Below are 27,789 nucleotides of genomic sequence, written 5' to 3' on the forward strand. Positions count from 1 at the left end.
TTTCCTATACGTCAAAAGACACGCGCGTCATGCTTGTTCGCGCGAATAATTATTATTCTACCGCGAGCTGAATAGTAAAAAATACTTTCAATTATCAGCCGTGGAGTAATTAAGACCGCAGATAAGAAGCGACGTCACAAGAAAGTGGCATGGCTTCGTACAGATAATAAAATGCAGGTGCGTGTGACTGTATTAATCTTTGAAATATTCAGGTAACAGACGTGTATTAAAAATTAATAAAAAATCGCATATTTCGTACGTTTCATATCATAATTTTCTTGTATATTATAATCGTGGTTTAACTTTGAAAGAAATCTGACTGATCTTATGAGACAAGAATGAAACTGAAAGAAAGTAAACAAAAAGTATAACTGATTAGCTATGGCTGTCGATTAGTATTATTTGTTCAACCGCAGCCAAATTTTTAATCGATCTAATTGTAAATACGTTACCGTATCTTAAAAATTATACTTATTATGTTTTCTATTATAAAGAGTCAAAAAATAATATAAATACAATGTACTTGCAAGTACATATTACAGCCACGAAGTTACGTATCTTAAAGAGATGACAGACTGCCTTAAAAATACACAAAAGCATGTATATTGGCTACGTACAGCAATCTACAACTAGCATTGAAATTATGATAATTTCGTAAAAAGATAATACGCCAATTTACCCACATATTAGCCTATATACATTGAAAACTGGAACACAAAGTATTTTCAAATGGTATCCACATAGCGCAGAAAATTTTGCAAATACAATACCATAACAATTTAAATCTAAAATATTTTTCTATATTTAATTCTATAATTCGCCATTTAATTTAATTTTATTATCAAACTTTATCATTCTATGTGAACGTGCCAAAAATACAAAAATACAATCTTTCTACAATTACTAAAAACATAAAGGTGTTTTTAACAAAATTAATGTCAATTTTCATCAAAGCTTGCGTGATACATTATTCGAAAGCACTTAATCTTCTCTAATAAAGCGCTGCTCTATCTCCTATTATCTTTAAATTATGGTTTAGCCCAATGGTAAGAAACATCCTGTCATTCTAAGAATCGTCTCGATTCATTCTCGGTTCGCAACAAGCGGACAAAATGTACACTTACATATCCACGTACTTGTTCGACCGGCTCCGAATAAAGAGCGGATTTTTCAGCGTTTCTAGACCTTGAGAGACCAGACGCCACTTTGGCCGATCCGTCTTCTCTGAAAACACGCGATTCGAGCCTGCGGACATAAATCGATGTTGGTAAAAGAGCGAAAAAATAAAAAAAGAACAAAAAAAGAAACCGCTGCCGTAGCAGAAATTATAGAAAAATGAACGAATAAACATCAGACAATATGCGTGGACGATGAGAATCATTCAACGGGCACCGGCTATTAAAACGAACGAATTCGAACCAATCACTGTCAAGGCTCGAGCCTTAACAGAACGTTGGTCGGCAAATAACGCGATGACGAGGAAAACAAATTACTGCTTCCGGTAAAATTTCAATGGCTGGCCTGGGTAAACGCGAGAAAAGCGAGAGTGCGTCGCTGATAAATCGTTATCTGAGATAGATGATTTCTAGAGACTGATAGGACAAGAATTTTGTGATAGCTGATTATTGCGACTAGGATAAATATTCGACTGACAAGGAAGTTACATTGTACAGAGCGATTTTAATAATTGGGACAGGACATGTGTATATTCCAAGTGAAATTATGGAAGAATTTAAGAGGAAGATTTTCCATTATTTACGCAAACTTCATTGATAGTATCATTTTGATAAGTACATCGATCCACTCGAAAAATATACAATTGTATTTCTTCTTTCTTGACAGGATGAAAATCCTTCGTTTACATCAATCGATTATACGCGCAATGACTGTAAAAATATATTTTTTAAAATTTTGTAAAAGCTCGTATAGGAATCGGAAGTAAGTAGTTTGCGTTGTAAAGTCACGGGATGATTCCTTGTGGATAATCGATGATGATGCTGAACGGTGTGACTCAGAGTTCGGAGAAATGCAACAGATTCATTAATGGCGCTTAAAAAGTGACTCACATGATGTGACTGCGACCATGTCATCCGGCCTTTTTCTCATATTAATTACGATTAGAAGTCAATAATCGCGATTTTAATTCTTCGAAATTAGACTCCGTTCTCTGATTCGAATCGATTTTTGTTGGATCAAATTTAATGATTTTAATACATAATATCTGGTATGATATTGTACCGAAAGAAATTACTATTTGATAACAATGTCCGTCTCTCGATCATTAAAAAAGTAGTATCTCTTCTATCGAGTCTATCGTATATCGATATATTTTTTCTAACAAAATTGGGTTACTTCTCGATCAAATAAAATTCAAGGCAACATTATCCTGCTACATTTACCACGTTGTATAAAAGACAATTTACAGCTTTGCATAAAAATCAGCTACGCTTACGATCGTTACGATTACAATTGACTTAAAAACATTCTTCTGATTAACACCTTTTACAAATACGCGCATGCCTTTCAAACACCAGTCATCGTGTTTCGTTTTTTACGACCAACACGCACGTAAACTGATTACATTCTGAAGTAGCCTATAATATTAACTATTACATGATGTGTTGTTAGACATCGTTAAAATTCTTGAATCAAGTGCAATTAAAATAATGAATGTAATTAAAACGGACACAGAACAATGAGACACTAAAGATAAAAGCAGAGTGCTGTGAAATATTTGAAGTTGCAGCTAATTTAACATTATATCGCAACAACAAAAGATTTTATAATCACGATCGCAATGTAAATACGTTTTTCAAATGATTTCCTGCGACAGAAAAGACGGAAAACATTTCTTTCGACGAATTGCCCAAGCAAGGATTGCTAAAGTTTTTATCAGATAATGGAATCTCTGACCAGAACGAGCAATTTGTGACGCAAAAGTGACCGAATTCATCGATTATTACGAAATCCAGGTAAAAGTCACGTCATATTTCACAGAGAAAGGATTTCACTTAGCTCAAGTACCCGCGATATTGCATCGATTCGATTTAAAACGAATCGTATGAATTAGATTGGACAATAAGAACGGCAGAAATTTCTATTGTGAAACAGGAACAAGAAAATGCGAGATTTAAAAAGAAATCGTACATGTAACTAGACAATCGTGATTTTATAACGTCAACATCGACGAACTAATCGTTGGCGTTTACATAAAGAAACACGTTAAGAGATAATAAAAATAGCGCAGGTAAAATATCAATGAGCTGTCGATAATAAATCGGAATGAATTTCCAAATGAAATTCAATTAAATGAAAAAAAGAAAAAGAACAAAATACGTACTAATTAATTTTCACCATCTTTTATTGCATTTTCCTCGCTTTTGCAATTGCACGTACGAGAATTACACGTTCTTAATAGGAAATAAAATCGAATAAAATTCGAAAATGAATTTTTTCTCATTAAAGGAGAATATCTTGGAAAATAGGAAAAAATGAAATGGTCGCTTTTAACAAAGCAAGCATTGAAAAATCCATTCGACGGATACAAAGTAAAACACGAAGGTGAACGGAAGAATGATCTAACTGTTAAATTGTACGCTACCAATGGGAGTATTATGCGGGATGAAACAGTGTTTATTGACAGCGGTCTTCTGGCACGCGTTCAACGAATCCAGAACTTCCTACTTACTAAATATTCGCTGGATATTGCCAGCCTTGTCCTTTTATTAGTCGCGGCAAATTAAGTCCTGCACACGTAACAAATACGTTAGAAGAAGGAAGAAGCGAGTGCTAAATACATTTCGTAAGAAGTTGTCCAATAGAAGCGAGAAAATTCGCGTGAAATCGATTTGCGTTCGACGTAATCGCGTGTTTTCGTGTTCTTGCACGACTCAGGAAAGAAACGTACTCTCCATTAACGATTAGACCGAAACGTCGTGAAGAAAAGAGAAAATTTTAGAAACTTTTGTTGCTTTTTGATAATTGGAGATGTGTTTGACGAAAGCAATTTGTCTTGTTTAATCGATCTTTCTTTCGTCGTCGGTTATCTCAATCAATATTTTAAGATTTATGGGACGATATATTTGGAAATAAATTTTAGATTGTTGTAATTTTTATTGACATAATATAAATTCTATTCTATCTTCTTCAAATCTGAGTGAATTATTTGTACTAATTTCATTCTTATTCTAATGAATGATAATGGTATTGACAAAGCGTGGAACGAATTAGAAAATTTACAGAGAAACTGCAATATATTTATTGCAAAAATCTTGTCGTAAATATTTGTATAATTTTATAATGGAGCGAACAAAGTAATCCAATCTTAAATCATCAGAAGCAGGACTCCGAACTGAGAACAAAAAGAAATGAAGAGTATATTGGATAAAATAAGGAGAATGTTCCAATGATACATATTCGATCTTCCTTCGACACGTTTACACCAAAATAAACGACTTGATCATTAGTAACTGTATTCACATCGATTTGCAGGATCTTCCAGTTAACACACCACGATTTCTACGCAGAGAAGTATTAATAAACGTACATAGAATCTGCAGTCGCGTGCCCAATGCAAAGTAGAGACTTGTTTACACGTGACACGAGATAGCTAGAGCTCGTCGCACACTTGATCGAATCGCGTTTTCAAATCTGATTAGACAAGTAATCTGTTAAACATGATTAAAGTCAGGAATATTAACTACTCGAATTCGATATAGTCCCTGCTGTATTAAATTCTGCTGTATGAAACGTTTGATTTTTGATGGTTCGTGCTTCGCTAAATTCTAAAAAGACTGATACGTTTATAGAGATATTAGAATTGTAACATGTTCTCGAATGTAACATGTAACGAATTTATATTGCCATATTAAATATTGCGTTATAATAATTACAATATTTATATTACAAAATTAAGATTATGTACGGATAAAAATAAAATAATAAATGTCCAGTTTTATAACAATATACATATATCATAGCTATAGAAAAATAGAAATATTAAAAAAGAGATTGATAGAATGAAATCGGATATTCCATATATTACAATAATTAATAATTTAATTGATTAATCGACTCGATCGAACAGCATGATTCGATTAAGGTTTATTTCGGATTTGCTCGGAACGTACGAGTAGCTTAACGTCCTCGCATGCTCTCTGTACTATGCATATATGCGTTTACGTCACGTTGATGCATATGCACCATGATACAAGAAAACACATACATACGAACGAATGATCGTAAATAGGTAGCACGGAACGTGCATGGTCGAGCGATCGATATATGTGGTTACAAATCCTACGATCTGAACTGAACCTACATTCGACGCAGCCTTGATGCGAAACAAATAATGGAAGTGTGTTTGATATATGACAAAATGTTGTTTTCCTTGGAAATATCGAGACTTGAGAGAATTTCGGAGATCGAAACTGACTTCCAACTAGAATTAAATTAAATATTATAATCATATAATAAAGTTATAGTTTCAGATGGAAGAGTATTTGATTATCACAATGAAATTAGTACCTATATCTGTCTCAAAACTGGGAAAATTTAAGCAATCGTAAGAAGATACGATGAGATATCGTTCTTGATATTTCGTACGACAGAAGAGTAACTAATTTCTATTTTATCGAACTTGCAATTATTGATAAAAAAATCATTTTTTTTTTTCAGGTGACTTCGACGATGAAACATTTAAGCTAATGGCATTACCGAGGTGTGGTGTTAAAGACAAAGTTGGTCCTGGCTTTGGAAGATCGAAGCGATACGCTCTTCAAGGTAAATAAAGTTAAAAATAGCACTCTAATTTTAAGATAAAACAAGTATTGTCACACTGTAAACTCTTATCATCCATTTAATTAGGACTTTCACTGTTATAAAAAGAAAACAAGTACAAAACACTCAGTGCAAATAATTAATTTTAATTTGTTGAAAAAAGAAATTAGAACATTAAAACGTATTTCTCTTTCACGAAAAACGAACGATAAAAATCACTCTATTTAATCAAATCAAAGTCCACTAGAATATTTTCAACAGAGTTTGTGACATAACGTTGGATTGATTTCTTGATTATCTAATCAATTGATGTTGTAACAAAATTACATAGGACTTATCATGTTGCACTTGATGTCGTCAAAATAAAATACCATCAATATTTTAATAATAAAATCAGTATCAAAATTGAATAACAGTAATTGTTGGATCTAATTTATCAAGAACATCTTCCAAAATTAAATGTCAAAATTTGGAACAATTCAAAATACATTAAACATTCAAAGCAGAACGTTATATTCTTGTGGAATATGTTTATTAATATTTGTATGTTATTGAACTTTTTTACATTTAAAATTTATCACAGAAAAAATAATACTGAAATTCTGAGAATGATTTAAGCAATTAATTTCTATGGGGAAAAAGATTATAAAAAAATACTGAAATACTGCAAATACTGGAAGTTAACAGAAATTTGAACAATTATTCAAGTGACGGAATCTGTTCGTGATTTGGTCTTACTTTTAACTTCCTGCCTCATTATTCTCAATGTAAAATCACTCACCCTAAACAGGTTATACACGCCTGTGTAGCAGCTATTTGTTGAGCGCTCCGAATGCATTTTTTAAACACCAAAATTGTTCCAGATACATTTCCGAGAAGGCTATACATCCGAGTGTTTACTATTAAAAACGAGGTCACTAGAATCAGAAATTGCATCAGCAAGATTTTAAGTCATTCAATCTTTTAAGAAAAAATTTTTATAATCGTTTTCATATCTAATATTATGGTTACATCTTACCTTCTTGCTTTTACCAACTATTTGCATATTATTTAGCTAATCTCCTTAAAATGAAATACAGAAGCTAGACAAAATTTCAGTAAGAATTAGGATAGGCAACCTCGTCGAGTTTTCAAGGAAAACCAAATCACTGGCCAAAATGTTATAATATCCTGTGTATTCTCCGATAATTACAAAAAATTTTAATGTTCAATTTAAAAAAAAAACCCCTCCACAAGGAAAATAGTGATGAAGATGAATTCTGAAAATTCAAAACGTTATTATGCATGTGATGCTGAAATGATTAAATTACATTTACACACAATAGAATTGCATATTATTATAAGATTACTATTCTGTACTCTCGTTTCATTCTAAAATAGCCAGTTAAAATAACACAATTTTCACACAAACAAACAGAACTCCTTGGGCTTTGCAACTAAACGACGGATTTTTATATAAATTCATATTTTTATTAGGAGGTAATTGCGTAATACCATAACGAGTCTTCTACTTTGGAAATATATCGCTGCGTGTTACGCGTATACTGTGCACTTTCGCACTTTTAAATCCCCCACGAACGCATAAAAATCCGCAGTCTATTAAGTCTATTTATCACCAAGTCATGCTAATTGTCCTTTGACCACGAGTCACGCTAACTACCACTGATCACAGACTTTGCGTGAACCTTCCCATAAACCATGACTCCAGCTACATATCTAATTAACTGCAACCCATAAGGCATTCCGTTTCCTTTTCATTGACCGATTCTTCTCGGAAGAAAGTGACCGGCGCTTGATTCACCGTTTCGCTCGTCCAATCATGCCGACACATGACCTGTAGAAATATAATTCGCTTGGGAAATCATTGAGATTCGATCGATCCTAACCGTGACTTTGAACCTCGCGCGAACGTTTCTCGTTTCAGTGAACTCACGGGCGACAAGATCACCGATGCGTGCATCCTATGGAATTCAATCGCATAACAGGTTCCCTAGTTTTGACCCACTAGCTGTGATCGCGATCGATATGGATCAACAATTCTATTCGACCCGAATACTCGAGTACAGTGGAACCTCGACTATACTTGCGCTGTGTTTATACAAATTAATGTTCAGTTTCAGATGTACGACAATATTTGAAAATCAATCGCAGAAAACTTTTATGTCCTCTGTCGTAGGTGTTGTACAACACATTTTCAAACTTCATCAACACTGTAATGAAATATCCACTGTGATGATTATATATGTATATTGATATTTGAAATCAATTTAATCACAGGAAAGAAACATAAGTACATTCTTGTTGATTTTTGTTTTACTTTGTGATTAGAAAGGAATAGTTCAAAATTGAAAATATATTGAAGCATATAGTTGACAAAATCCTGTAGAATCTTAGCCAGAAATGTAACTGTTGAGATAAACAACGTTTGAACATTCTGATGGAAGCAATGATATTTTTGAAATATTAACAGAGTAGAAAAATGTACGTTTAACTCTGCATCAGTAGAATTTTTATAACAATCCTAAATTTTAAAACTGCTATGAGCTGTTATTCTCTTGTAGCCTTCATATGTGATCATCAGTTTGTACTGAAAATAAATTCTCTGCGTTAAACAAGGTCCAATTAAACGTACCGTGGAAACAACCGTTCGACTTTATTTTTACAAACGTCAGCTGCGACTATTATCCGAATGAATAAAAAAACAAAAATTGGAAGCTAGCAAACTTCTGTTATCGAAACTATTCATTGCCATGCCAGTCTGTTCGAATCTGTTTTGTCCCTCAGTCTGGCTAAATACACGAGATTTTATTGTATAATACTTCAAAATAGGACCATTTATGAACGTTATTATTAGAGAAACTCGTTTCGGTGAACGAACAGATTATAAAAGAAAGAAAAAAAGATATAAATGACGAAGGATATAAGCTTCGATGAGTTTTGCTCTTTAATCACGGAGATGTCGCTATTTGACCTTGGTCCATAGAACCTTGATGTTGGATCCGTCGTTTGTAGAAAATAACAGATTGGTAGTGCGATGACGAGGCGATCTGTTCGATAATAAGCTTCTCTTAATAATCGCGAGTGCATTAGTTATTCTCGCAACGATTATATTTCTGACTCTGGAAATAGAGTGAGTAAGTACAAAGTTCCTCTCCTTTGGTGAATGTTTTGGTTTTTGAGACACATTACGATGATTAAGGGGTGAATCAGCTTACTTGGTAGGAAAAATGCTGGATTACTAACGAATGGACTGTGAAACGACGTTTTGATGATTCGTACGGTAGATTAGATATGCCGAAAACGAATAAAAACGCGGAAGCTTTTCGGGAATTCAGTATCAACGACTCCTCTCGTGCTAAAACCCTATGCGTTCGTGGCGGATGCCTATGTTTAAAAATAAATCATTGCACAAGGAATAAATAAGACGGTAGTGCAATGATTGCCACACATAGAAGCAATCGTTACATAAAAAGAAGTTATAGACTTGCCAAGATGATGCTCGTAAAAATTAAAATGATCGAAGGTCATCATAAATCTGCTGATGGAATGTCTCGGTTATTTCGTAGCAAGTCGATTTTCGAAAAATCTCAAGACATCTCTAAACGTTGTAAAACTAAGCCTATGATATTAACCGAATCGCTAACAATTTTCTCACTGTAACGATTGATACGACTGTAAAAAGTCAATTAAAAAGGATAATAATCTTATATCGAAGCACTTTTGCATAATAATTTACCAATTAACAATGTTAGTGAATAGTAAAAATCTTTTCTTCTACAATTTTACAATCCTAGGTCAAATAGAGAATTTGTTAACATTAATAACGTATGACTTAACAGTAATAACATTATTTTGATTGTGATAATTTAAAAAATACAGATGACAAGACTTCGAAAAAGAAAAACAGAAAAATGTAAGGATTAAGAAAAAAATAGAAGGATGCTATTGAATTGCACATTAGTAACAAGACAAATATTTTTCGAATTCCTTAATGCATCGTCACTATTGCTTCCTTTGTTACAGGCTCAAGATGGCGTGTGAAGAAACTGACATACAAGATCAGCAAGTATCCACGAAATTTGCCACAGCACAAAGTCGACGACGAACTGAACAAGGCGTTCAAAGTATGGTCTGAATATACAGATCTCGTTTTCATCCAAAAAAAGTCGGGCCAGGTGAGTCGAATAATATTTACCAAGGTTTTTCACGATCGTGAGTAAGGAAAAAAAGAAGGAACAAAGAATAGCGCTCTTTTAAAACACTTGAAGCTAAAATCTGACGCTAACAATGCGTACGTTGTTACTGATGGCAGCTTTGGTATACTTTTAACTAAGTTGCTTGTTCTTCATGGAGTCATCCGTGATTTCACTCGTAGCATTTCAATGTCACTGCAACTTGACCAACGCCATAAAATATAGCCATACGTTAAAATATAATGGTATAACATGTGCCATTAAAGATACACTTGATCAATTAGCAGATTAAATTAAATTGAGGATTTACATCTTATACATCTCAGCTTTCATATTTCTAACAACGTTAATCTACTCCTTATACTACTTCCAAACATTAATAAATAAGCTCCAATCCACTTACGTTTCTGCTCTAGAAGAACTGATAACCAAATCAGTTTCGTTTCTAATGGAACTAATTTTGTTACTAAACTGAAATTAGAACTCATCAAGAAAGATCAAAATAGTCTATTTATTATAAACATTCTATCTATATAGGTCCACATTGAGATTAGATTTGAGAAAGGTGAACACGGAGACGGAGATCCTTTCGACGGACCTGGTGGCACTTTGGCTCACGCTTATTTCCCAGTATACGGTGGTGATGCCCATTTTGATGATGCAGAGCAATGGACCATCGACAGTTTTCGTGGCACGAATCTCTTCCAAGTAGCCGCTCACGAGTTTGGTCATTCCCTCGGATTGAGTCATAGCGACGTTAAGGCTGCTCTAATGGCACCCTTCTATCGCGGCTACCAACCTTATTTCCAGTTAGATGACGATGATATTCAGGGTATCCAGGTAAATATCATAACACTCAATTGAGTCAAAGACTAATCTTTATGGCTTTCGCTGTAAGGAAATTGTTAACTGTATTATGAAAAGCTTTATTTCTATTTTTTCCAGTAATATAATATCCTGTATTGTTGTCTATAACATGGGATTTAAAAACACATCTCGTGTACTTTAAAACACTATAAATATAGAATGACTTTCAAATTCCAAATTCCTATTTCGAGTAATAATCACAAGCTAAATTAAACTGAATTTGGTATAAAGGTTTCCTCTATTTTTGTGCTCGTCATTGTAAAAAAAACTCGATGAAGAAAATTTTGGAACCAGAAATGTATGATAGTGGTGTTTATGACTTTGCTTTAGGCTTTGTATGGAAAAAAATCAGCAAGTAGTGGTGGCGTTCCAATTGGACCGAATTATGGAACCACTACTGCGTCACCACCCAGCGAAGAAGACTCCGAGCTCTGCACGGATCCAAAAGTCGACACGATGTTCAATTCTGCAGAGGGGCATATGTATGCGTTCAAGGGTACGTATTCATTCGAATTAGTGCTAAAAAAAAAAGGATAACTATACAAAGAGGGACAAAAGAACAATGACGATATATCATGTCTCATTTTTAGAAACAATGGTAAGACTTAGAAAAACACAAATAAATCAGAAATTGTTTCAAAGAAAAGAAATATAGAAAAACGAAAGAAAAAGAGAGAGAGAGAGAAATCTACATAGCAATAAAGCTAATTTTTAAGTTCCAGTTTTTGATGCTTTGTCACTCTAAATAATAATCTGAATTACAGGTGATCGTTACTGGAGATTAACCGCGGATGGTGTAGCAGTCGGCTATCCTAAGCTCATTTCACACTCATGGAAAGGACTACCAGGAAACATAGACGCTGCATTTACATACAAAAATGGAAAAACTTATTTCTTCAAGGTACAAGAAGCGTCTAACCATCTAAATTATACATACAGTGATACAGATATGTTTCAAGATCACATCAGGATAAAAATAAAATAAGAATATAAATGAATAAATATGGAAGGAATAATCCATAAATAAATCGTAGGGCTAAAAATAAATTATGTTGGTGCAGGGCTCGAAATATTGGAGATACGTAGGCAAGAGAATGGACGGAGATTACCCGAAGGAAATCAGCGAAGGTTTTACAGGAATTCCAGATAATATCGACACTGTGACTGTTTGGACCGGAAACGGCAAGATTTACTTCTACAAGGGCGCCAAATTCTGGAGATTTGACCCTGCTCAAAAACCACCCGTGAAGAACACCTATCCAAAACTGATCTCAAACTGGGAAGGTATCCCAAATAATCTTGATGCCTCGATCGTTTATCGTGGTTACACGTATTTCTTCAAGGGAGATGCTTATTATCGATTCAATGACAGAACCTTTTCCGTAAGTACTTAAAAACAGCATACTAATTTTTGTACAATTTTTACAGAGCATCAATATCAAAGACTGCATGATTTCTTTATTGAAATCTTTAGTTTCGAACTATGAAAATTAATTCATGTCACCAATAGATTGTGAATGTATAATAGTCTTCGACTTAATGTTCTGAAATCATAGAAATCATAAAAATCATATTTCCATAACTTTATATTCAAATATTTCCTCTCTATTCAGAAACTTCTCACATGATCTACGTTGCATAAAATATTCCATATAAATAAAATAAGTAATTGAAAACGAGAGAAGCACAATACCTTTGATTAAGCTATGTTAAACATTGTGTAGGTGGATATTGCTGAGCCAGCATTCCCTAGAGCGACGGCGTATTGGTGGTTCGGTTGCAGATCAGCCAACAAGGGAACGTTAGGTAATGTCCAATGGCTTCACGAAAATCCCGAAGATATATTTCCGCATGCTGGTGGTGACCATGATAATGACGACGATGAGGTCGGAGACATCATTTTAGATGCAGGTACTAAAGCTTCATTCGAGTCAAACCAGATTCTTACCTCGTCACAGAGAAGTTTCACAGTATCCACTTCATTATAATCAGGATATTATTTTATCTGAAAATGTATATACGTAGAAATTTAAACATTATAATAAACTCTTATTTATTCGTAGAAAGAAAATTTTGAACAATAGATCAGATTGGTACATTTAAACTTTGCTATTATTATATCTAATATATTACTTAATTATTATTAGATTAACGCCATATTTTTTATGTTTTCTATTTATTTAAAGTTTCTTTCCAAATTAAAATTCAGATTATATTTATTTGACAAAAGTTTCAAATATTATTATACATATTCTTAATAGATTAAAATGTAAATATATTTCGTTTGTTGTATCCAATTTACAGTTATCATAGTTCGATATTTTTCCAAAATTAATATTGATAAAATTATACTGTGATCCGGATATAAATAGTTGATAATATAAATAGATTTATGATGTGGATAGTTGAAACTTCGAACTTATATCACTGCTATATATGGACTTAAAGCTGTGATAATTAAACTGTGAATACATAAAAGCAGAAAAGACGAGGATACAGCGTTTGGTGTCTCGAACACCTGGCTATTACATACTTAGGGCTTCTAATCATCGAAGAAATTTGTGCATACAATAAAGTATAACGAACACAGTTTCACAATTCAAAATGAACAAATATTTTATCGAAAGTATAACATAAATCATTATTCAACAGCTGAATTTTTATTTATCGTGTTTAGAACACGAATATTTCGACGTTCATAAATTTGCACAAACTTCTTCGATGAATATGATATTTAAGAATATGGTGGTCATTTTAATTTGGGTATTTCATGGTGGTAGTACTAACATTAAAATCGAATAATAATCCAAGTTGGTATAACCCAATATCATTGGATCTGCAACATCATGGTACATACAACATATGATTAATCTGCTAACAAATAGAAGTAAGATCGCTTTAATACATCGTAAATTATTCATTTTTACTAACTTTTCATTAAATCATATTTACACACTGATAGAAATACTAGCATTTTTTAGTTATTGTTTTAACAATAACGAAATATATACATTGCTACATTAAGATTTTTATAAATAATTTTTATAAATAATTTTATAAATATTAATGCAACATAATTTTACTAAAAAGTAATTATAAAACACAAATCTAATAAAATTTATTTCCAAAATGTAATAAAATACTATGGATCCTAAATTTTTAAAAGAAATCAGTTTTTGTTATGACAAACATCTTTTTATTATCAGGAAGTTCAATTTTTATTGTCAAAAATTAAATTATTTTATTTCTATCAATGTACAAAATTATCATTTAGTCTCACTCCTTTAAACTTAGGATGACTTCTATAAACTGTGGGTTAACCCTACAATTGACAGTTATTTAAATTTCCGCGAGATTCAATTACATTTCATTAAATTTGATAAAATTTGCATTAAATATCAGAGTAAAACAACAACATTGATTAAATATTACTTCCTCTAAATAAACAACAAACAAATAAAAATGTAATCTAATAATTAATAAACTTCATTAAGATACCGGAAGTCATCCTAAAGTTTTATCCACGCACGAATACATTTCCTATAGTCCCAAACTTTGAACAAATTGTTATATAAGAAAATCATTTCGTGAATTATATCCGCGTGCTTTCCGAAGCCCAGAGTATTTACTAGCCAGGCGGATAAAAATGAGGTTTTATATATCCGTTAAAAACATCAAATAAAAGAAATAGAGAAAATAGTACCTTTATGCCGGAAAAGGGGTAAATATCGTGAAATATCGTCTGTCACCGTCACCGGACCCAGTTTGCTGGAAACAGTAAATATTACAATGTTAAGCTTTCCCTACTTGTCACATTTCTCTTTCTCCTATTAGTATTTTGTTGCTTATTCACGTCAGTGCATTTATCCACGTATTACTTCTAGTTCACTTATTTAGTCAAGTACCTTCTTCCTGTATATGTCTTCTTCTTTTACTTATTTCATATCTCATACATTCTTATTCCAATTCAAACTTGAATCAATTGGTGTATCACATTACCTAACACTCACACCATTCTCTTTTTCATTGAATATCTTGTTTTCGCACATCTTTTTGTTTCACTAACATTTTTAGCAGTTTTACTATTTGAAACAGTAGCAACGCCGTTTTCAATTGCTTCTAGACACATGAAAAGCTATGCAAAACGATTTATTAATGTTGCTTTCAACAGCTTTAAACAATTTTACGGATAGAATAGTACTCACCGAACTCTTAAATCAGGCCTGTCAACATCAATTCTAGGCGCCAAAACACTCTCTGTTTTATTTCTGTTACTATAATAATGGCTGTCATGAAATGTATACGCGCGAAATTTTAAACGCAAAGTGAGAGAAAGTGTGAAGAGCTCCATCTGTAGACAGGCCTGTGAAATTAAGTCACTTTGTCGCATGATAATACAGTCAATAATGCACGAATTTTTCGCGAAGGATGTATCACAGCACGAACACATAAGAATATACGTGTGTTAATACGCACGCATACATAAAAGCACGAATATTTGCGCAAGCGTTTAAAACAAACAAGTGCATGATAAAACTATACGGAGGATGGTTACGTTGTTTGGAACTTAATCTATCGTAGGACAGTATCTCCTCCTTTCCCTCTCTGTAACTAAAAGATGAATCTGCCCTCCCGCCAAAGAATCCTTATTTCCATTTCCTATACATTTTTCTTTTTTCCTTTGAAATTTTTTCCGTATTTCTACACACAGATACACACCACACATGCACGTTCTTTTGTTGATCTCTTATACACGTACACAAGTATCTGCACGAGTATTGTGCTTTTAGTTCTAATAATTTTGTTTTACACGAAATCATTTGGTATAGGGCATGTTGTATTCTCGTTTCCTTTTGCACCAACCTTATTTTTTAACTTCGGGTTGATTTCTTTTGGTAAAGTCTATGTGGAAGTTGCTATATTTAACGCTCTGCATTCTATAATGTTTATTCTTATAGTATACTTTTTTCTAAAAGATAAGATTAAGAATAAGAAATGTAAGATTTCCATATCTTCTTTTAATGAAATTTGAAGGATTAAAATTCTATATAAAAAGTATATTATTGAAGCAAAGAAGATATATATGTATGTTAAAAGTAAATATTAATTTAAAATTAATTTATCTTAATTCGTAAAGATTTTTGTGCATAAAACGATAGAATCGTTCACTTTTTATAAATATCATGTAACGTAAAATAAATTTATAATGTTATAGCATCAGTAATTTTAATGAACTTTTTTAGATAAATTTATATTTGCCTTTTTTGGAAATCGCATAACTACTTCACATAAGATAAATATTACAAAATTTATAATTAGCAGAGTGAATAGCTTTCCATGAAAAGATTTATGTTTTCAATTAAGTTATATCTATTACAGCTATCGGAATTTCTTCATTTTATATAATTTCTCCAACACCTTCGATTTTTGTTAAAGCACAGTTTTTGTTTAACACAAAAAGTGCAAATTACAATTTATTCCCCCGATGTTAATCCTGAATGATAGTATACCACAAATTTCAAATACAAATTTTTAAAAGGATAAATTTCCAAAAGCACAAAAATCTTGAGACTTAATGAACGATCTCATGTATTGATAACTTATTGATAAATAGAAAATGCACTGTCGAAATTGGCTATTCGACAGCATATGATGCTGAAAAATTTCGAGGCGAACGAACACGGGGATTGCGTTTTACGCACGGTGACGAGCAGTCACAGTCCCATTAACCCGAGAAAAACTCGCTTTTCCAGAGGACAACAATCTGCACTCCGAATCGCGCGGGTTCGGAAAAAAGTGAACGGACGAGAATGAAAACTTGTTCGTTCGAGGAATCTCTCGTTGAGTCGTAAACTCGGGTTAGAAGGCAACAAAATGGGACAACAAATTTTCAAGGGAAAAATATCGTAAAATCGGGATTGCGAGACAGGCGGAGGGACAGCCGTTCCGAAAATTGCCGATTGCCGCCTTATATTATAAGTTCCAAACAACAACAACAGCCTGCAATTACGTAGCCTACGTTCGACTTCTGTTGTTTCGAATAAAAAAAGCTGCGCAAAACGTGTTCGATGCGGTGAACCATCCGATCAGCGATGATTCTCTTAGCTTGCATTAGATCCTCTTCTACGATTTTTATAAAATTCGACAGGCGAAACGGACGAGCAGCTAGTCACGTCTTCCAATCAGGATGCGGACTCTGCGGCGGGAAACGTTTCCACGGCAACGTCGATATCGTGGTATCTTCCGTTCAGTTTGATGACCATGATCTTCGCTAAAATTGTTGCCACTACGTAAAAGATAAGGACGATTTATTTGTTGGAGATCATATAAAGCAATGGGATCATCAACGATGGGAAGTCCAGTATAGTTAATTAATCACACGGACCATTAAAATGGGGAAAGTGAGACTCAAAGTGTGTCGTACACGAAAAATGGAAACTGTGCCAAAAAATGGCATTGTGCTAATCGGCGCTCACGAATCGTGGGTGATAATTATTTTAGGTCAACGAACGTGTTGAAGCGAGATTCTGTTCGTTACTATATATTTTAATCTCTCATGGAACAATCATTCCAATTGAAGCAACGTTGCGCATCTACAATAGTTGCTTAAAGAAGTTTGCTTCACTCTAGATAATAAGTATTCTGCGCAGCATATTTTATAAGATGTGATAAGATTTTACACTTTGTTAATCGATCGTTTCGACGCATCTTACAAAACATGCTATATATATGTAAAATACACAAAACAACATGTAACATATGTTTATACATAATATTTTAAGTCACATGCAATATTATGTCATCAAACCTTTTACACTGCCTATTTATTCTTTATTCGTACATCGTGATTTGTATAAACATTAATGTTGAAGGCACTTATTTTGCACGTCCATGCAGTACATATAGGTTTAAAAAAGAACTGAGATATGCTGTAACATGACAAATAGCAAATAAAGATAACAGTCGATTGGTTTCTTCACTGACAGTATTATGAGTATTATAGAGTTTTCATTATTTCCTATAAGAATGTAAATATATACTTCTCAGAATGTAAGGAAACAACGCAAAGAATTCTGAAAATATCTAAAAACCTTAAAATAATGACTTTGTAACTTGCTGTATTAATAAGTGTAATAAGAAAGTTATGAAAACATCTATAGTACTCATGTTAAATGACTGTATCAAAAAAATATTTATCTTCCGTACAAGTGCCTTAAAATGTTCTGAAAATATTATAGTAAATTGCATCTTTCTTTTATAAGTTTCTATTAATTTGTTGTTACTATTGTTGATTAATTAACAGCAATCCCTATAATTTTCTTTTCTTTCACTTATGCAACAGATTTTCTCTAAACAACTTTCTATATTTTGTTTTATGATATAATAGGACTATAATAAATAATGTTGATGATAGTTACATATTAATTCCTGATGATAATGTTATGAATGTGAGATTTAATGCAATATCTTGAAAACAACAATTTTTATTATTTTGAGAAGAATAATTATTTGTATTGTGCTTTAAAACCAAAATGATATGAAAGGCAATTATGTATAATGTGTGTATATGCACTTTATAAAATACATGTACGTTATGTATTGTAAATACCTTTTAATACATAACTATTCTGTGTATATTAGTTAAATGTTTAGCTTAAATTTAGAAAAAATTAGTTTAAAAAATATTAAATATTACAATAAAAATATAAACAGTATTTACAAATCATAGTGTACGTGTATCTTTATAGTAATTAATGACATTACCATGTTTCTTTACATTCTAAGAAAGGTTTTCATAATTTTGTTACAAATAAATAATTAAGTACTTAAGAATGACCTAGCATTTAAGGAAAAATAAAGCACAAAACGCCTTGTACAGTTTTTTAATACTTGTTAAATAAATTGCTTTTTCAAAGAAATACGTATAAAAATTTTATATTATGATTGTATTTGAAACAATTAAATGTTTAATATATTTAATATACAAATAAAACGTACATTTGATGCAATATAATGTACAAGGCCTTTGTTCGTATTGGATGTTTTGTCAGGGCACCAAAATGATTCATATTGAAACTTGCCACATTGTGCTATGCCCTGACATTGTACAGTATCAATAAAGAAAACATACGTTTGTTTTAACTAACGCTTATTTTAAAAAGTTAATAAAATATCTGATCATTACCAAATTATTTTTATTAGTTAATACTTTACATCAAAGAATAGAAATTTTAATAAAAAAATATATAAAGTACTCTATATTAAAAAAAATTTTATTAAGACCTTTCCTTCCCCTCCACTTTAATTAAGCTTTTATCTAAGGTAGTTTTATATGTTAAAAGTTTTGAATATTTCTTAAGAAGGTTTTTCCAAGATTGTGTGACATCAGATAACTTTAAATTATTCCATATAAAATCTCTTCCGCGATCTGCAATCTTTTTTGACGTTTTGTCATTATCTATTGCAAACTGTATTAATTCTCTGTAAATGCAGATAAAAATATTAATATTATATAAAAGACATTACTGTTAGCAATGAAAAGTAAACAGCAACATACTCTAATACTGTTTGATTAGCATCCTTGGAAACAGGAATATAGTGTATCCAAGGTATCATTGCATTATAATAAAATTCAGTCCACTCATCTCCAACATGAAATACTAAGGACCGACACAAAAATAAATGTTTATGTCTAAATGATGCTGCAACACCTCGATAATTGAATAAGTACTTGTATTTACAATGAGCTTCCAGAGAAACTTCAGAAGCAGGAGGTGCATATAATGTATCCTACAATGACATACAAAATTATTTTATTCATATAATTATATGAAGATAGAAGTTAAAAATTATTACTTCATTAGATTTCCATGCTTGATTTTTTGTATATTGAGCATCCACTAAGTTTGGTTTCTTGCGACTTAATAATATTAAATTATCACGTTCTGAACTTGTTCTAGAACCTCGAAAGAATGCTTTATTTTCTTTTTCCTCCCACAATGTGTTTTTACTTGCTTTATCTAAAGATACACGGTGTTCATCCCATCTTCCAAGACCACGGGGATACAAAGAAATTGCAGGTCCACCTTCCCAAAACGCCCATGCTGGATATGTAATATCATAGTATTCTGGAGTCTAGAAATATATTTCACAACATTAAAAATTTCTCATTAATAAAACATAAAAGTTCTAAATAGATCTAAAAAATAAATTTTGTTTACCTTACTAAACGAAAAAATAGGTAATGGACCTCCAAAATGTTTACTTGATTGAGGATAATCTCTTACGTTTATAACTAAATCCATATCTGTTAATCCAGGAGCAAGTTTTAAAAGAAAATGTTCTATTCCAGAACATCTTGAAGGAAACATACAATCCTTTTGCCTATACAATTTTCCTTGTATTATTTGATAAACAGTTCCTCTATAAAAAATATAAATTTTATTTTAGAAAATATTTATTATGTAACGTACAATTATCATACCTACCTAGTTTTTGCAATATTTATTAAATCCTTACTTATACCTTTCTTCTTGAAAGGTTTTAAATCATTTATAATAATATCTTTGTAACAGCCATTGTTAGTATTATTACAAATTTTGTAATTCTTTTGTGCTTCTTCAATTGCATTATAATACTTAATATATTGCTTATTTAAATCTATTAAAAGAAGAAATTTATGAAAAAGGTATTAAACAAAATTCATCAAACATTCTGTACATAAATACCTTTCTTATAAATATTATCCTTTTTTTCAATACAATCTTCCGGATTATCAATAGGACAATATTGCTCTTCACAGTAAACTACCCAAAAAATGGTTATTAAAAAAATATAACTTAATACTAACGTGTTCATTATAAGAAAGCGGCATGACAATTTTTGAATAAAATATAAAAATTGATGCTTACAAGCATCTGGTTGAGACTAGTGACATCTACAAGAATCAGAACTTACATACTATTGCATGACATCACGTACTAATAAAATATAATTCTTAATCCAAATTTTAAGTTTCTTAATATTAGCTTTAATAACATCAATTTTCAATCATAATGGAAATTAAAGGGCAGGGAAATGAAAACAGACGAATACAATATATGTTTTTATTAAAATTTTATTAAATAAAAATATATTTATGATTGTTCACCAGTAGGCATAGATTTTATAATATCAGAATTTCCAGGGTCAGTAATAGAAAGAGTACATACACGGAAGTATTTTCCACATGCAGTACCTAATTCTATATTATTTCCTATATAGTGATGCACACCTGTCTTCGCCAACATAGCATAGTACTCTATCTCTGATTTTCTGTTAAACAAAAAAAATAAACACTTATAATTTTTAAGTTAAAATAGATATAGGATGTCTCTGCACTTACAAGCAGAGACGTGAGACTACTCCGTAGGACTCCCACTATGAGCATATAAATCAATATTGCTCTGTAATTATTAAAGGAGTACTACATCTCAGTCTCACCTTAGAGGTGCAGCATTATTCGCTATGATGACCAATTTTGCTTTCCCTTGCCGAAGGGACTTCAAGGTCTGCTTGTAACCCAAGACATATTTCCCTGATTTCATAACCAGTGCCAATCTGGAGTTGATACCCTCCTGGGACTTTTTCTGTTAACAAATAGGGACAAATATATGTTTAATAGAATTATAACCTCTATAAAACATCAATACTATTAAAAAATTGTTTGCCTATATTAAAGAATTCGTTGGATCAAAATGATGTAAAAGCAAACTAATAAATTTACTTTTTGTACTTATGCGTTATTATATTTTAATTATACTAATATTTTGAAATAAAAAATAATTTTAACATGTGCTTCGAAAATAGAATAGTACACGTGTGCTATTGAGAAAATATTTACCTGTTTCTTTTGGGCCACCATATTTACTATTTAATGAAAGCTAATGCTGAAACAAATATTTAAATACATTTACTAAAAGTTTGCTGTATATTTTTTATGTATTATTATAAAATATTAAAATATTTTTGCACTACCTTCCCAGCACGCTTAATGCCACAGAACACGATATACGTGAAAGAGGTTGAGGTTGAAAATTTTACAGCGCACTTGAATCAGGTTACCAATTACCACGAAATATAAATTATATAGAGTGGTGTTTCCACTGCATAATATTTTGTTGCTTTATGTTCATTTCCATGTATAATATTAAATCGGGTAATATGTATAATTAATATATGTTTTTTTAATAAAAGATTAGAAAAGTATATAGGTACATAATATAATTATAGGAAAAATATCGGAAAAATATAATAGAAATGTTGCGAATTAGACTGGATAAATTTTAATCTGCAAAATCATAGAATTATTTATTATTATTATGATTAACAATTGCTAACTCGATTCACACTTTCTTCGTTTTATTTTATTAAATTAGTTATTTGTGAACATTATAACAGCATTACAAATGCACTCTATATAGTTATGAACTTTCGTATCTTTATTTAAAATGTAATGAATAATCATAAACAAATTAATTTATTTTATTAATAAATTAATTATATTATTATATTAATAAACTAACTATAACTTTAAAAATCTAAAGGAAAATATATCTCAATAGAAAATATTTTACTTTAAGAGAACAATGTAATTAATACAGAACGCATAACGTAACAAAATGAAAATTGCAATGAGTATTTTCCAGTAAATATGATAACAGAGAAATGCAAATGAAATATTGCAGGTATTATCAAGTATCAAATGTTATCGCGGGTGGGGTTCCTTAGTGACTTGAATCTTCTCTATAAACAAATATACATACGAGTTAATACTATTACATTTTGTATACACTTATAATAGAGGGGCAAATCCCGCGGTTTTTTCTTTTATAAATTTTGCATTCATATGCAATTTTTTAATAATAATTTTATCTGTTTATCATAAGCCATTTTTAATCATATATACATCTTATTAGACTATTTCTAATGAATCTTTCTATGTGTCTATTATAAAAGTAATCATTTATATCTTTAATTTTCCAGTTTAAACATATAAAATTCGCAGAAGATTCGCACTGGACATGCAAGATTAGCGTCTCGGTTTCCCTGACGACCAGGGCAGAGTGGGAAAAGTTCGTTCTGCTCACGATTAAAGTGTGGACAACACTTATCAAAAGAAGTGGTAATATTGTATTTACGTGTCACCTTTTTTATCAGGCTTAGTTTGTACAGATGGTGTCAAATAATTGACGTCTTGACGTTGTCCGCGCTCTATTGTTTCTATGTAATGCTACGTGGAGTTGTAAACATATGCTTTCCTCTAAAATACAATATTTTTACATATTTTAACAGAAAATATATGTAATAATATTATTAAAGAAACATAAATTGGAAAAAGAAAAAGAATTTTTACTTGACAATATTTTTTATTAATGTACTATGTGTAACAAATTTAATATAATGTGAAGGATGTATAAAAGTGTTTTTATAAAAGCTATAGACAATGAATTTCTGTTTTATGTTTCAGAAATATCTTTGGAATGGAGCTTAAATGTAAAGTACAAACTTACGACTGGGGAAGATATGGTATTAACAGTATTGTTGCAACCTTAATAAAATCTTCTAATTCAGATTTTGTACTGGATGAAAAGAGACCATATGCTGAACTATGGATAGGTACTCATCCTAATGGTCCTTCATATATGAAAGATTTAAATATATCTTTGGAAGAATACATAAAACAGAATACTAATGTGTTAGGAAATGATGCTCAAAAAGTATTTGGTCATCACTTGCCATTTCTTTTTAAAGTGTTATCTGTGAATAAAGCATTATCTATCCAAGCACATCCAGATAAGGTATATATAATAACATATGCATGTACATATATAAGTATTATTATATTAGTATATACTATATAAGTACATATACAATTACTCAATGTTAAATATCATATTTCAATACAGGAAAAAGCAAGAAAACTGAATCAACAACATCCCACTATTTACAAAGATGCAAATCATAAACCAGAACTTGCAATAGCATTAACGCCTTTTGAGGCTCTTTGTGGCTTCCGTCCAATCAGAGAGATACAAGAGTTTTTAAAAATTTTACCTGAATTACGTGCTGTAATAGGAGAAGATAAAGTACTTAAATTTATGACAACAGGTGAAGCAGACAATACAGAATCTTTGAAAACATGTTTTCATAGTCTCATGACTTGTGATCCTGGATTAATTGCATTGCAACTTAGAAAATTACTTGACAGACTATCCAATTTGGGTAATTTTTATTATTTAAAATATTTATAATTACTTCTTCATAAATAAAAATGGTGATTTCCTTCAGATGAATCATTAAGACAAACTTTACATGCTAGTTTACTGGAAAGACTGTATTCAGATTATCCAGGAGATGTAGGATGTTTTGGCATTTATTTTTTTAATTTTATAACTATGCAGCCTGGTGAGGCTATATATCTTGGACCAAATGAACCACATGCATATCTTTCTGGTGGTCAGCATTCTACATTATGTTTTATATTATGTTATCTTTAAAATTTAATATGATTTGCATAAACATAATTTTAAACCATATTTATAGATTGTGTGGAATGTATGGCATGCTCTGATAATGTGGTGCGTGCAGGATTGACTCCTAAACTAAAAGATGTGCCAACATTAGTTGAAATGTTAAGGTACATTTGTGAACCAATTTCTGCAAAAAGATTTCAACCTTCTCGAGAGGACGAATGTACCGAAGTATTTCGTCCACCTGTAGTAGATTTTGCTGTTGCTAAAATAACAGTAAGTCCCTCTATACAAGATTTTCCATCAATTATTAGATGTATAAAAAGTATTATTTTTTTAGATTCCTCCTGGAAGAGCTTCGTATAATATAATTCCGAGAAGTACAGCGAGCGTTTTAATAATCATAAATGGAAAGGGTGAAATTTCACCGTCGAAGATTCTTTATCGGGGTTCAGTTGTATTTATTCCAGCGGATGAAAAAGTTGGAATTAAAGTTTTATGTGGATGTCATCCAATGTTGATGTTTCAAGCCTTTGTTAATGTTTAAAGAATTATCGGATGCTTAGAAAGAAATGTGATGAAAGAAAACGGTAAATTTGCACGCACAAAGTATTAATGCACTTTTGGATGCTTCTTAGTTGAAAACTAAAACTGTTGATCTTCAAATTTTATCAGTAGTTATGGACAGTCGAAAGATTTAAAAAATTATTGAACATTGTTCTCAATATCATTCTTCTTAATAGAAATATGTTTTTCAGAGTAAAGCATTCCATAGTTTATATTAAATGCTGGAAAATAGAGTTAATGTCTGAGTATGATGCTTTCATTACTATACTATGAGTGCATAAAACTAGGGACGTCTTTATTGGAAGCATTTATTATTTATAATTCCTGCCATAATATGTATTATAATGCATTTTAACTATTAAGTGATATTTTTCGTATTAAGTACTATTTTTATAGATAAAGAAAATTATTACCTCACTTTTTTCGAATTGAAGAAAGGTATACCAATTTATACAGTAATATAGCTAAATATTATTTTTTTATTTTAAAGCACATATTTTATAATTACATTATTTACAACAATATAGTAAATATAACTTTACTATTCATACTGATAACAGAAGGCCATGTGCAATCAACTCTAGTCAGTTTATGTCAACTAGTATTTTCCTATCCTTATTACATACATAAGTTCGTTTTGCTTGTATACTATGTAAAACACGCACATTTAAACAACTAAACCATCAGTGAAATCAACATTTAATAATTATCATTCTATAATGCCTTATTTATGGAAAAAAATATTTGTTCGTACTTATCATAAATGAAGTGATAATAATTAATTATATTATTTTTTAAGTATTTTAATGTTCGTATACAATATGTTATTTTTTATGTACAATTTTAGAAATATTTATAAATCTTGTAACAATTACCTATTTAAATAATGCAATGCATTTTTCTTGTATAAAGTATAAATATACGCTCTATAAATTTACAATTTTCTCCTGTCGTAATAAAAAGATTGTAATATTTATTAAAACATGGTTGATTCATTTTTCGACCATTTACATTAAAAAAATAAACGGACAATTAATTTGATATATAATCTTAAATATGTATATCCCCTATATTGATACAATGGAATAAAGTCAATGTAAATATACATCTAAAAAAATTTGTTCAAACATAGTTAATTTCGCACAGCCTCAGATGTCAAGTAGTGTAAAATACTTTATTTTAAATTTTATTCTAACACTTTAAATACCTTTAATTTCAATCGTCATCTGATTCATCAGCTTTTTTCTGACTGCCTTCAGATTTCTCCTCCTCTTTATAATGTCGGTATTCTGGTTTTAATTCCCACATATTTCTGTGAGGGTTTTTTAGATTATAATTACAAACTTCATTCAATATTTCCTTTAAATACACCTAATAGAATAAAATAAATGAATAAATAATTAATATTGATACTGTTACCCATAAATATATATTAATATATTCATGTAATATTATTAAAAATATATTTACAATTGGTTGCCTCGTAATCTTTACAAGATCTCTTATATTATAATATTGATGTTTTTCAAATGCAGCAAACAACATGTCCAATACCGCATCTTTATCGTCTCTCATCTTTTTACCTTCTGCCTTCTTCTTCTCTGCATATTCAATCTATAAAATGATTGATAACAAAGATTGTTTACATAATACATATACAAATACATTTTAAATGCTTCATTAAAGTACTTACGTTGTGCTTGTGATCAGAAACAGGTTTGAAATTCTGGACTACCCTATCTAATTGCTGAACTTGTCTTTGTGGTACAGAAGCTCTTTTAATACTTTGTAATTTTAATTTCATGTAACAATTATCAGCTAAAAATAATACACATAAATGCGTAAATTATACAGAGCTTTAAGTGTTTGAAATATTTTAAGATATTTTTACCATATGGACGACATTCTAATTTTTGTACAATCCTTCCTTCCATATAGAGCTTTTCAGTTTCAGGAACTATAGAATCTGAACTACTTGAAGCTGTCAAAAATATGAATTTATCAACCACATTGATATACATATCTCAAATAATTCTTTGCAATAACTTACGTGTAACATGAGAGAATACACCTAACATTTGTTTCGTTACTGTCGTAACATCTAATCTATGCTGTTTTGGAATTTCTTCTTCTCCAGGTTCTTTTAAAGCTAAGACTGCTTCTGACAATCTAAGTGATACTTCTGCTTTCTGACCAGGATTTCTAATAAGACATACAAGATTTAGCATATTTGTGAAAGTGAGATTTTGAAATACTATTACTGGAAACATACTTAGTTATCTTTAATTTGCCAACTTCTATATTGCCAGGTGCTTTCTCCCATTTATTCGCTATGTATTTAGGTACTTTGACAAGCCACACACCTCTTCCAGCATTACTTAAATCTAATTCTTTTTCTGTATGTGAGACATTTGTAGACATGATTTCTTTTTTGATGGGATTGTTATATCAAGAATTAAGTACTGTATTGTGAAATAAATAAAATTGTATTTATACAATATGTTTATATTTTGTGAATTTTACAAAAGTATTATATTTATAAAATGTACAGTAACAATTTTCGATTACTCTAATTCCTCAATAAACTAAAAAACTAAATGATTATTCGATTTAGAAATACAATTATTGTTACTCCTCTTGTTTTCGCCCTTACACGATTAGATTGTTACAAGATACAAATGCATATAATGTAAACTGGTCATGAACAGGCAAAAATTACACAGTAGCTCCGTCTATCGGCTATTCAGTGGTATTAACAAGTAATAAACCTTCTTACCGCTAAATGGTGTCACCATGTCCAAAATCCTAGGAATTCAAAGTAGATGCGAGAAAAAAAGACGTGCAGAACAAGGTGAAAATATTTATTTCGTCCA

General features: G+C 31.0%; 5 protein-coding genes and 1 long non-coding RNA gene across 21 annotated transcripts in view; 2 read left to right on the forward strand and 4 right to left on the reverse strand.

Moving 5' to 3' along the window:
• The window catches only part of LOC110119638, a 72,547-nt gene extending 56,806 nt beyond the window's left edge, over window positions 1-15,741 (reverse strand). For 5 of the 10 annotated variants that reach the window (XR_007225426.1, XR_007225419.1, XR_007225425.1 and 2 more), the window contains exons 1-3: window positions 14,744-15,033; window positions 14,542-14,606; window positions 12,532-12,843 (exon numbers count right to left, since the gene is read on the reverse strand). This is a non-coding gene — a long non-coding RNA (uncharacterized LOC110119638). Of the gene's footprint in view, window positions 1-1,124; window positions 1,246-6,559; window positions 6,696-12,531; window positions 12,844-14,541; window positions 14,607-14,743 lie in introns of all 10 variants that reach the window. The other 5 variants (XR_007225421.1, XR_007225420.1, XR_007225423.1 and 2 more) reach the window with 5 other exon arrangements.
• The window catches only part of LOC100647268 (matrix metalloproteinase-14), a 40,500-nt gene extending 21,520 nt beyond the window's left edge, over window positions 1-18,980 (forward strand). Inside the window, exons 3-10 of one of the 4 annotated variants that reach the window (XM_012312685.3) lie at window positions 5,677-5,781; window positions 9,802-9,953; window positions 10,509-10,811; window positions 11,169-11,334; window positions 11,603-11,739; window positions 11,900-12,220; window positions 12,563-12,749; window positions 16,592-17,123. In XM_012312685.3, coding sequence (XP_012168075.1) covers window positions 5,677-5,781; window positions 9,802-9,953; window positions 10,509-10,811; window positions 11,169-11,334; window positions 11,603-11,739; window positions 11,900-12,220; window positions 12,563-12,749; window positions 16,592-16,638 — 1,418 coding nt within the window. In that variant the 3' untranslated portion in view covers window positions 16,639-17,123. Of the gene's footprint in view, window positions 1-5,676; window positions 5,782-9,801; window positions 9,954-10,508; window positions 10,812-11,168; window positions 11,335-11,602; window positions 11,740-11,899; window positions 12,221-12,562; window positions 12,750-16,591 lie in introns of all 4 variants that reach the window. The other 3 variants (XM_003398314.4, XM_012312686.3, XM_012312687.3) reach the window with 3 other exon arrangements.
• A 100-nt stretch (window positions 18,981-19,080) lies between these two features.
• Window positions 19,081-20,777, reverse strand: LOC100647386 (O-glucosyltransferase rumi homolog). Its single transcript, XM_048409270.1, has 6 exons — window positions 20,567-20,777; window positions 20,327-20,498; window positions 20,060-20,261; window positions 19,695-19,973; window positions 19,396-19,628; window positions 19,081-19,319 (listed from the first exon to the last, which is right to left on the reverse strand). Exons 1-6 carry the CDS (start codon window positions 20,694-20,696, stop codon window positions 19,115-19,117), a joined length of 1,221 nt encoding a protein of 406 aa, XP_048265227.1. The 5' UTR covers window positions 20,697-20,777; the 3' UTR covers window positions 19,081-19,114.
• Window positions 20,778-20,937: 160 nt separating this feature from the next.
• LOC100647508 (60S ribosomal protein L30) lies at window positions 20,938-21,992 on the reverse strand. The gene is made up of 4 exons (XM_012312684.3): window positions 21,855-21,992; window positions 21,721-21,766; window positions 21,321-21,466; window positions 20,938-21,152 (listed from the first exon to the last, which is right to left on the reverse strand). The coding sequence occupies exons 2-4, from the start codon at window positions 21,739-21,741 to the stop codon at window positions 20,975-20,977; spliced, it is 345 nt and encodes a 114-aa protein (XP_012168074.1). The 5' UTR covers window positions 21,742-21,766; window positions 21,855-21,992; the 3' UTR covers window positions 20,938-20,974.
• A 583-nt stretch (window positions 21,993-22,575) lies between these two features.
• On the forward strand, window positions 22,576-25,643 carry LOC100647034 (mannose-6-phosphate isomerase). Of its 4 annotated transcripts, none has more exons than XM_003398312.3 (7): window positions 22,576-22,644; window positions 22,863-23,001; window positions 23,347-23,677; window positions 23,786-24,101; window positions 24,168-24,335; window positions 24,423-24,625; window positions 24,690-25,643. In XM_003398312.3, exons 3-7 carry the CDS (start codon window positions 23,360-23,362, stop codon window positions 24,894-24,896), a joined length of 1,212 nt encoding a protein of 403 aa, XP_003398360.1. In that variant the 5' UTR covers window positions 22,576-22,644; window positions 22,863-23,001; window positions 23,347-23,359; the 3' UTR covers window positions 24,897-25,643. The 4 variants fall into 4 exon arrangements, with proteins under 4 accessions (XP_003398360.1, XP_048265228.1, XP_012168069.1 ...); XM_048409271.1 differs by lacking the exon at window positions 22,576-22,644 and having other exon boundaries at window positions 22,684-23,001; window positions 24,690-24,939; window positions 25,108-25,643; XM_012312679.2 differs by lacking the exons at window positions 22,576-22,644; window positions 22,863-23,001 and adding an exon at window positions 23,002-23,103.
• Window positions 25,376-27,658, reverse strand: LOC100647152 (general transcription factor IIF subunit 2). The gene is made up of 6 exons (XM_003398313.4): window positions 27,189-27,658; window positions 26,967-27,118; window positions 26,808-26,897; window positions 26,610-26,734; window positions 26,387-26,530; window positions 25,376-26,287 (listed from the first exon to the last, which is right to left on the reverse strand). Exons 1-6 carry the CDS (start codon window positions 27,335-27,337, stop codon window positions 26,132-26,134), a joined length of 816 nt encoding a protein of 271 aa, XP_003398361.1. The 5' UTR covers window positions 27,338-27,658; the 3' UTR covers window positions 25,376-26,131.
• Between the last annotated feature and the right edge of the window lie 131 nt (window positions 27,659-27,789).

The sequence above is a fragment of the Bombus terrestris genome, chromosome 10 (assembly GCF_910591885.1).
Source record: "Bombus terrestris chromosome 10, iyBomTerr1.2, whole genome shotgun sequence".
In the NCBI taxonomy this organism is placed as follows: Eukaryota; Metazoa; Arthropoda; class Insecta; order Hymenoptera; family Apidae; genus Bombus; species Bombus terrestris.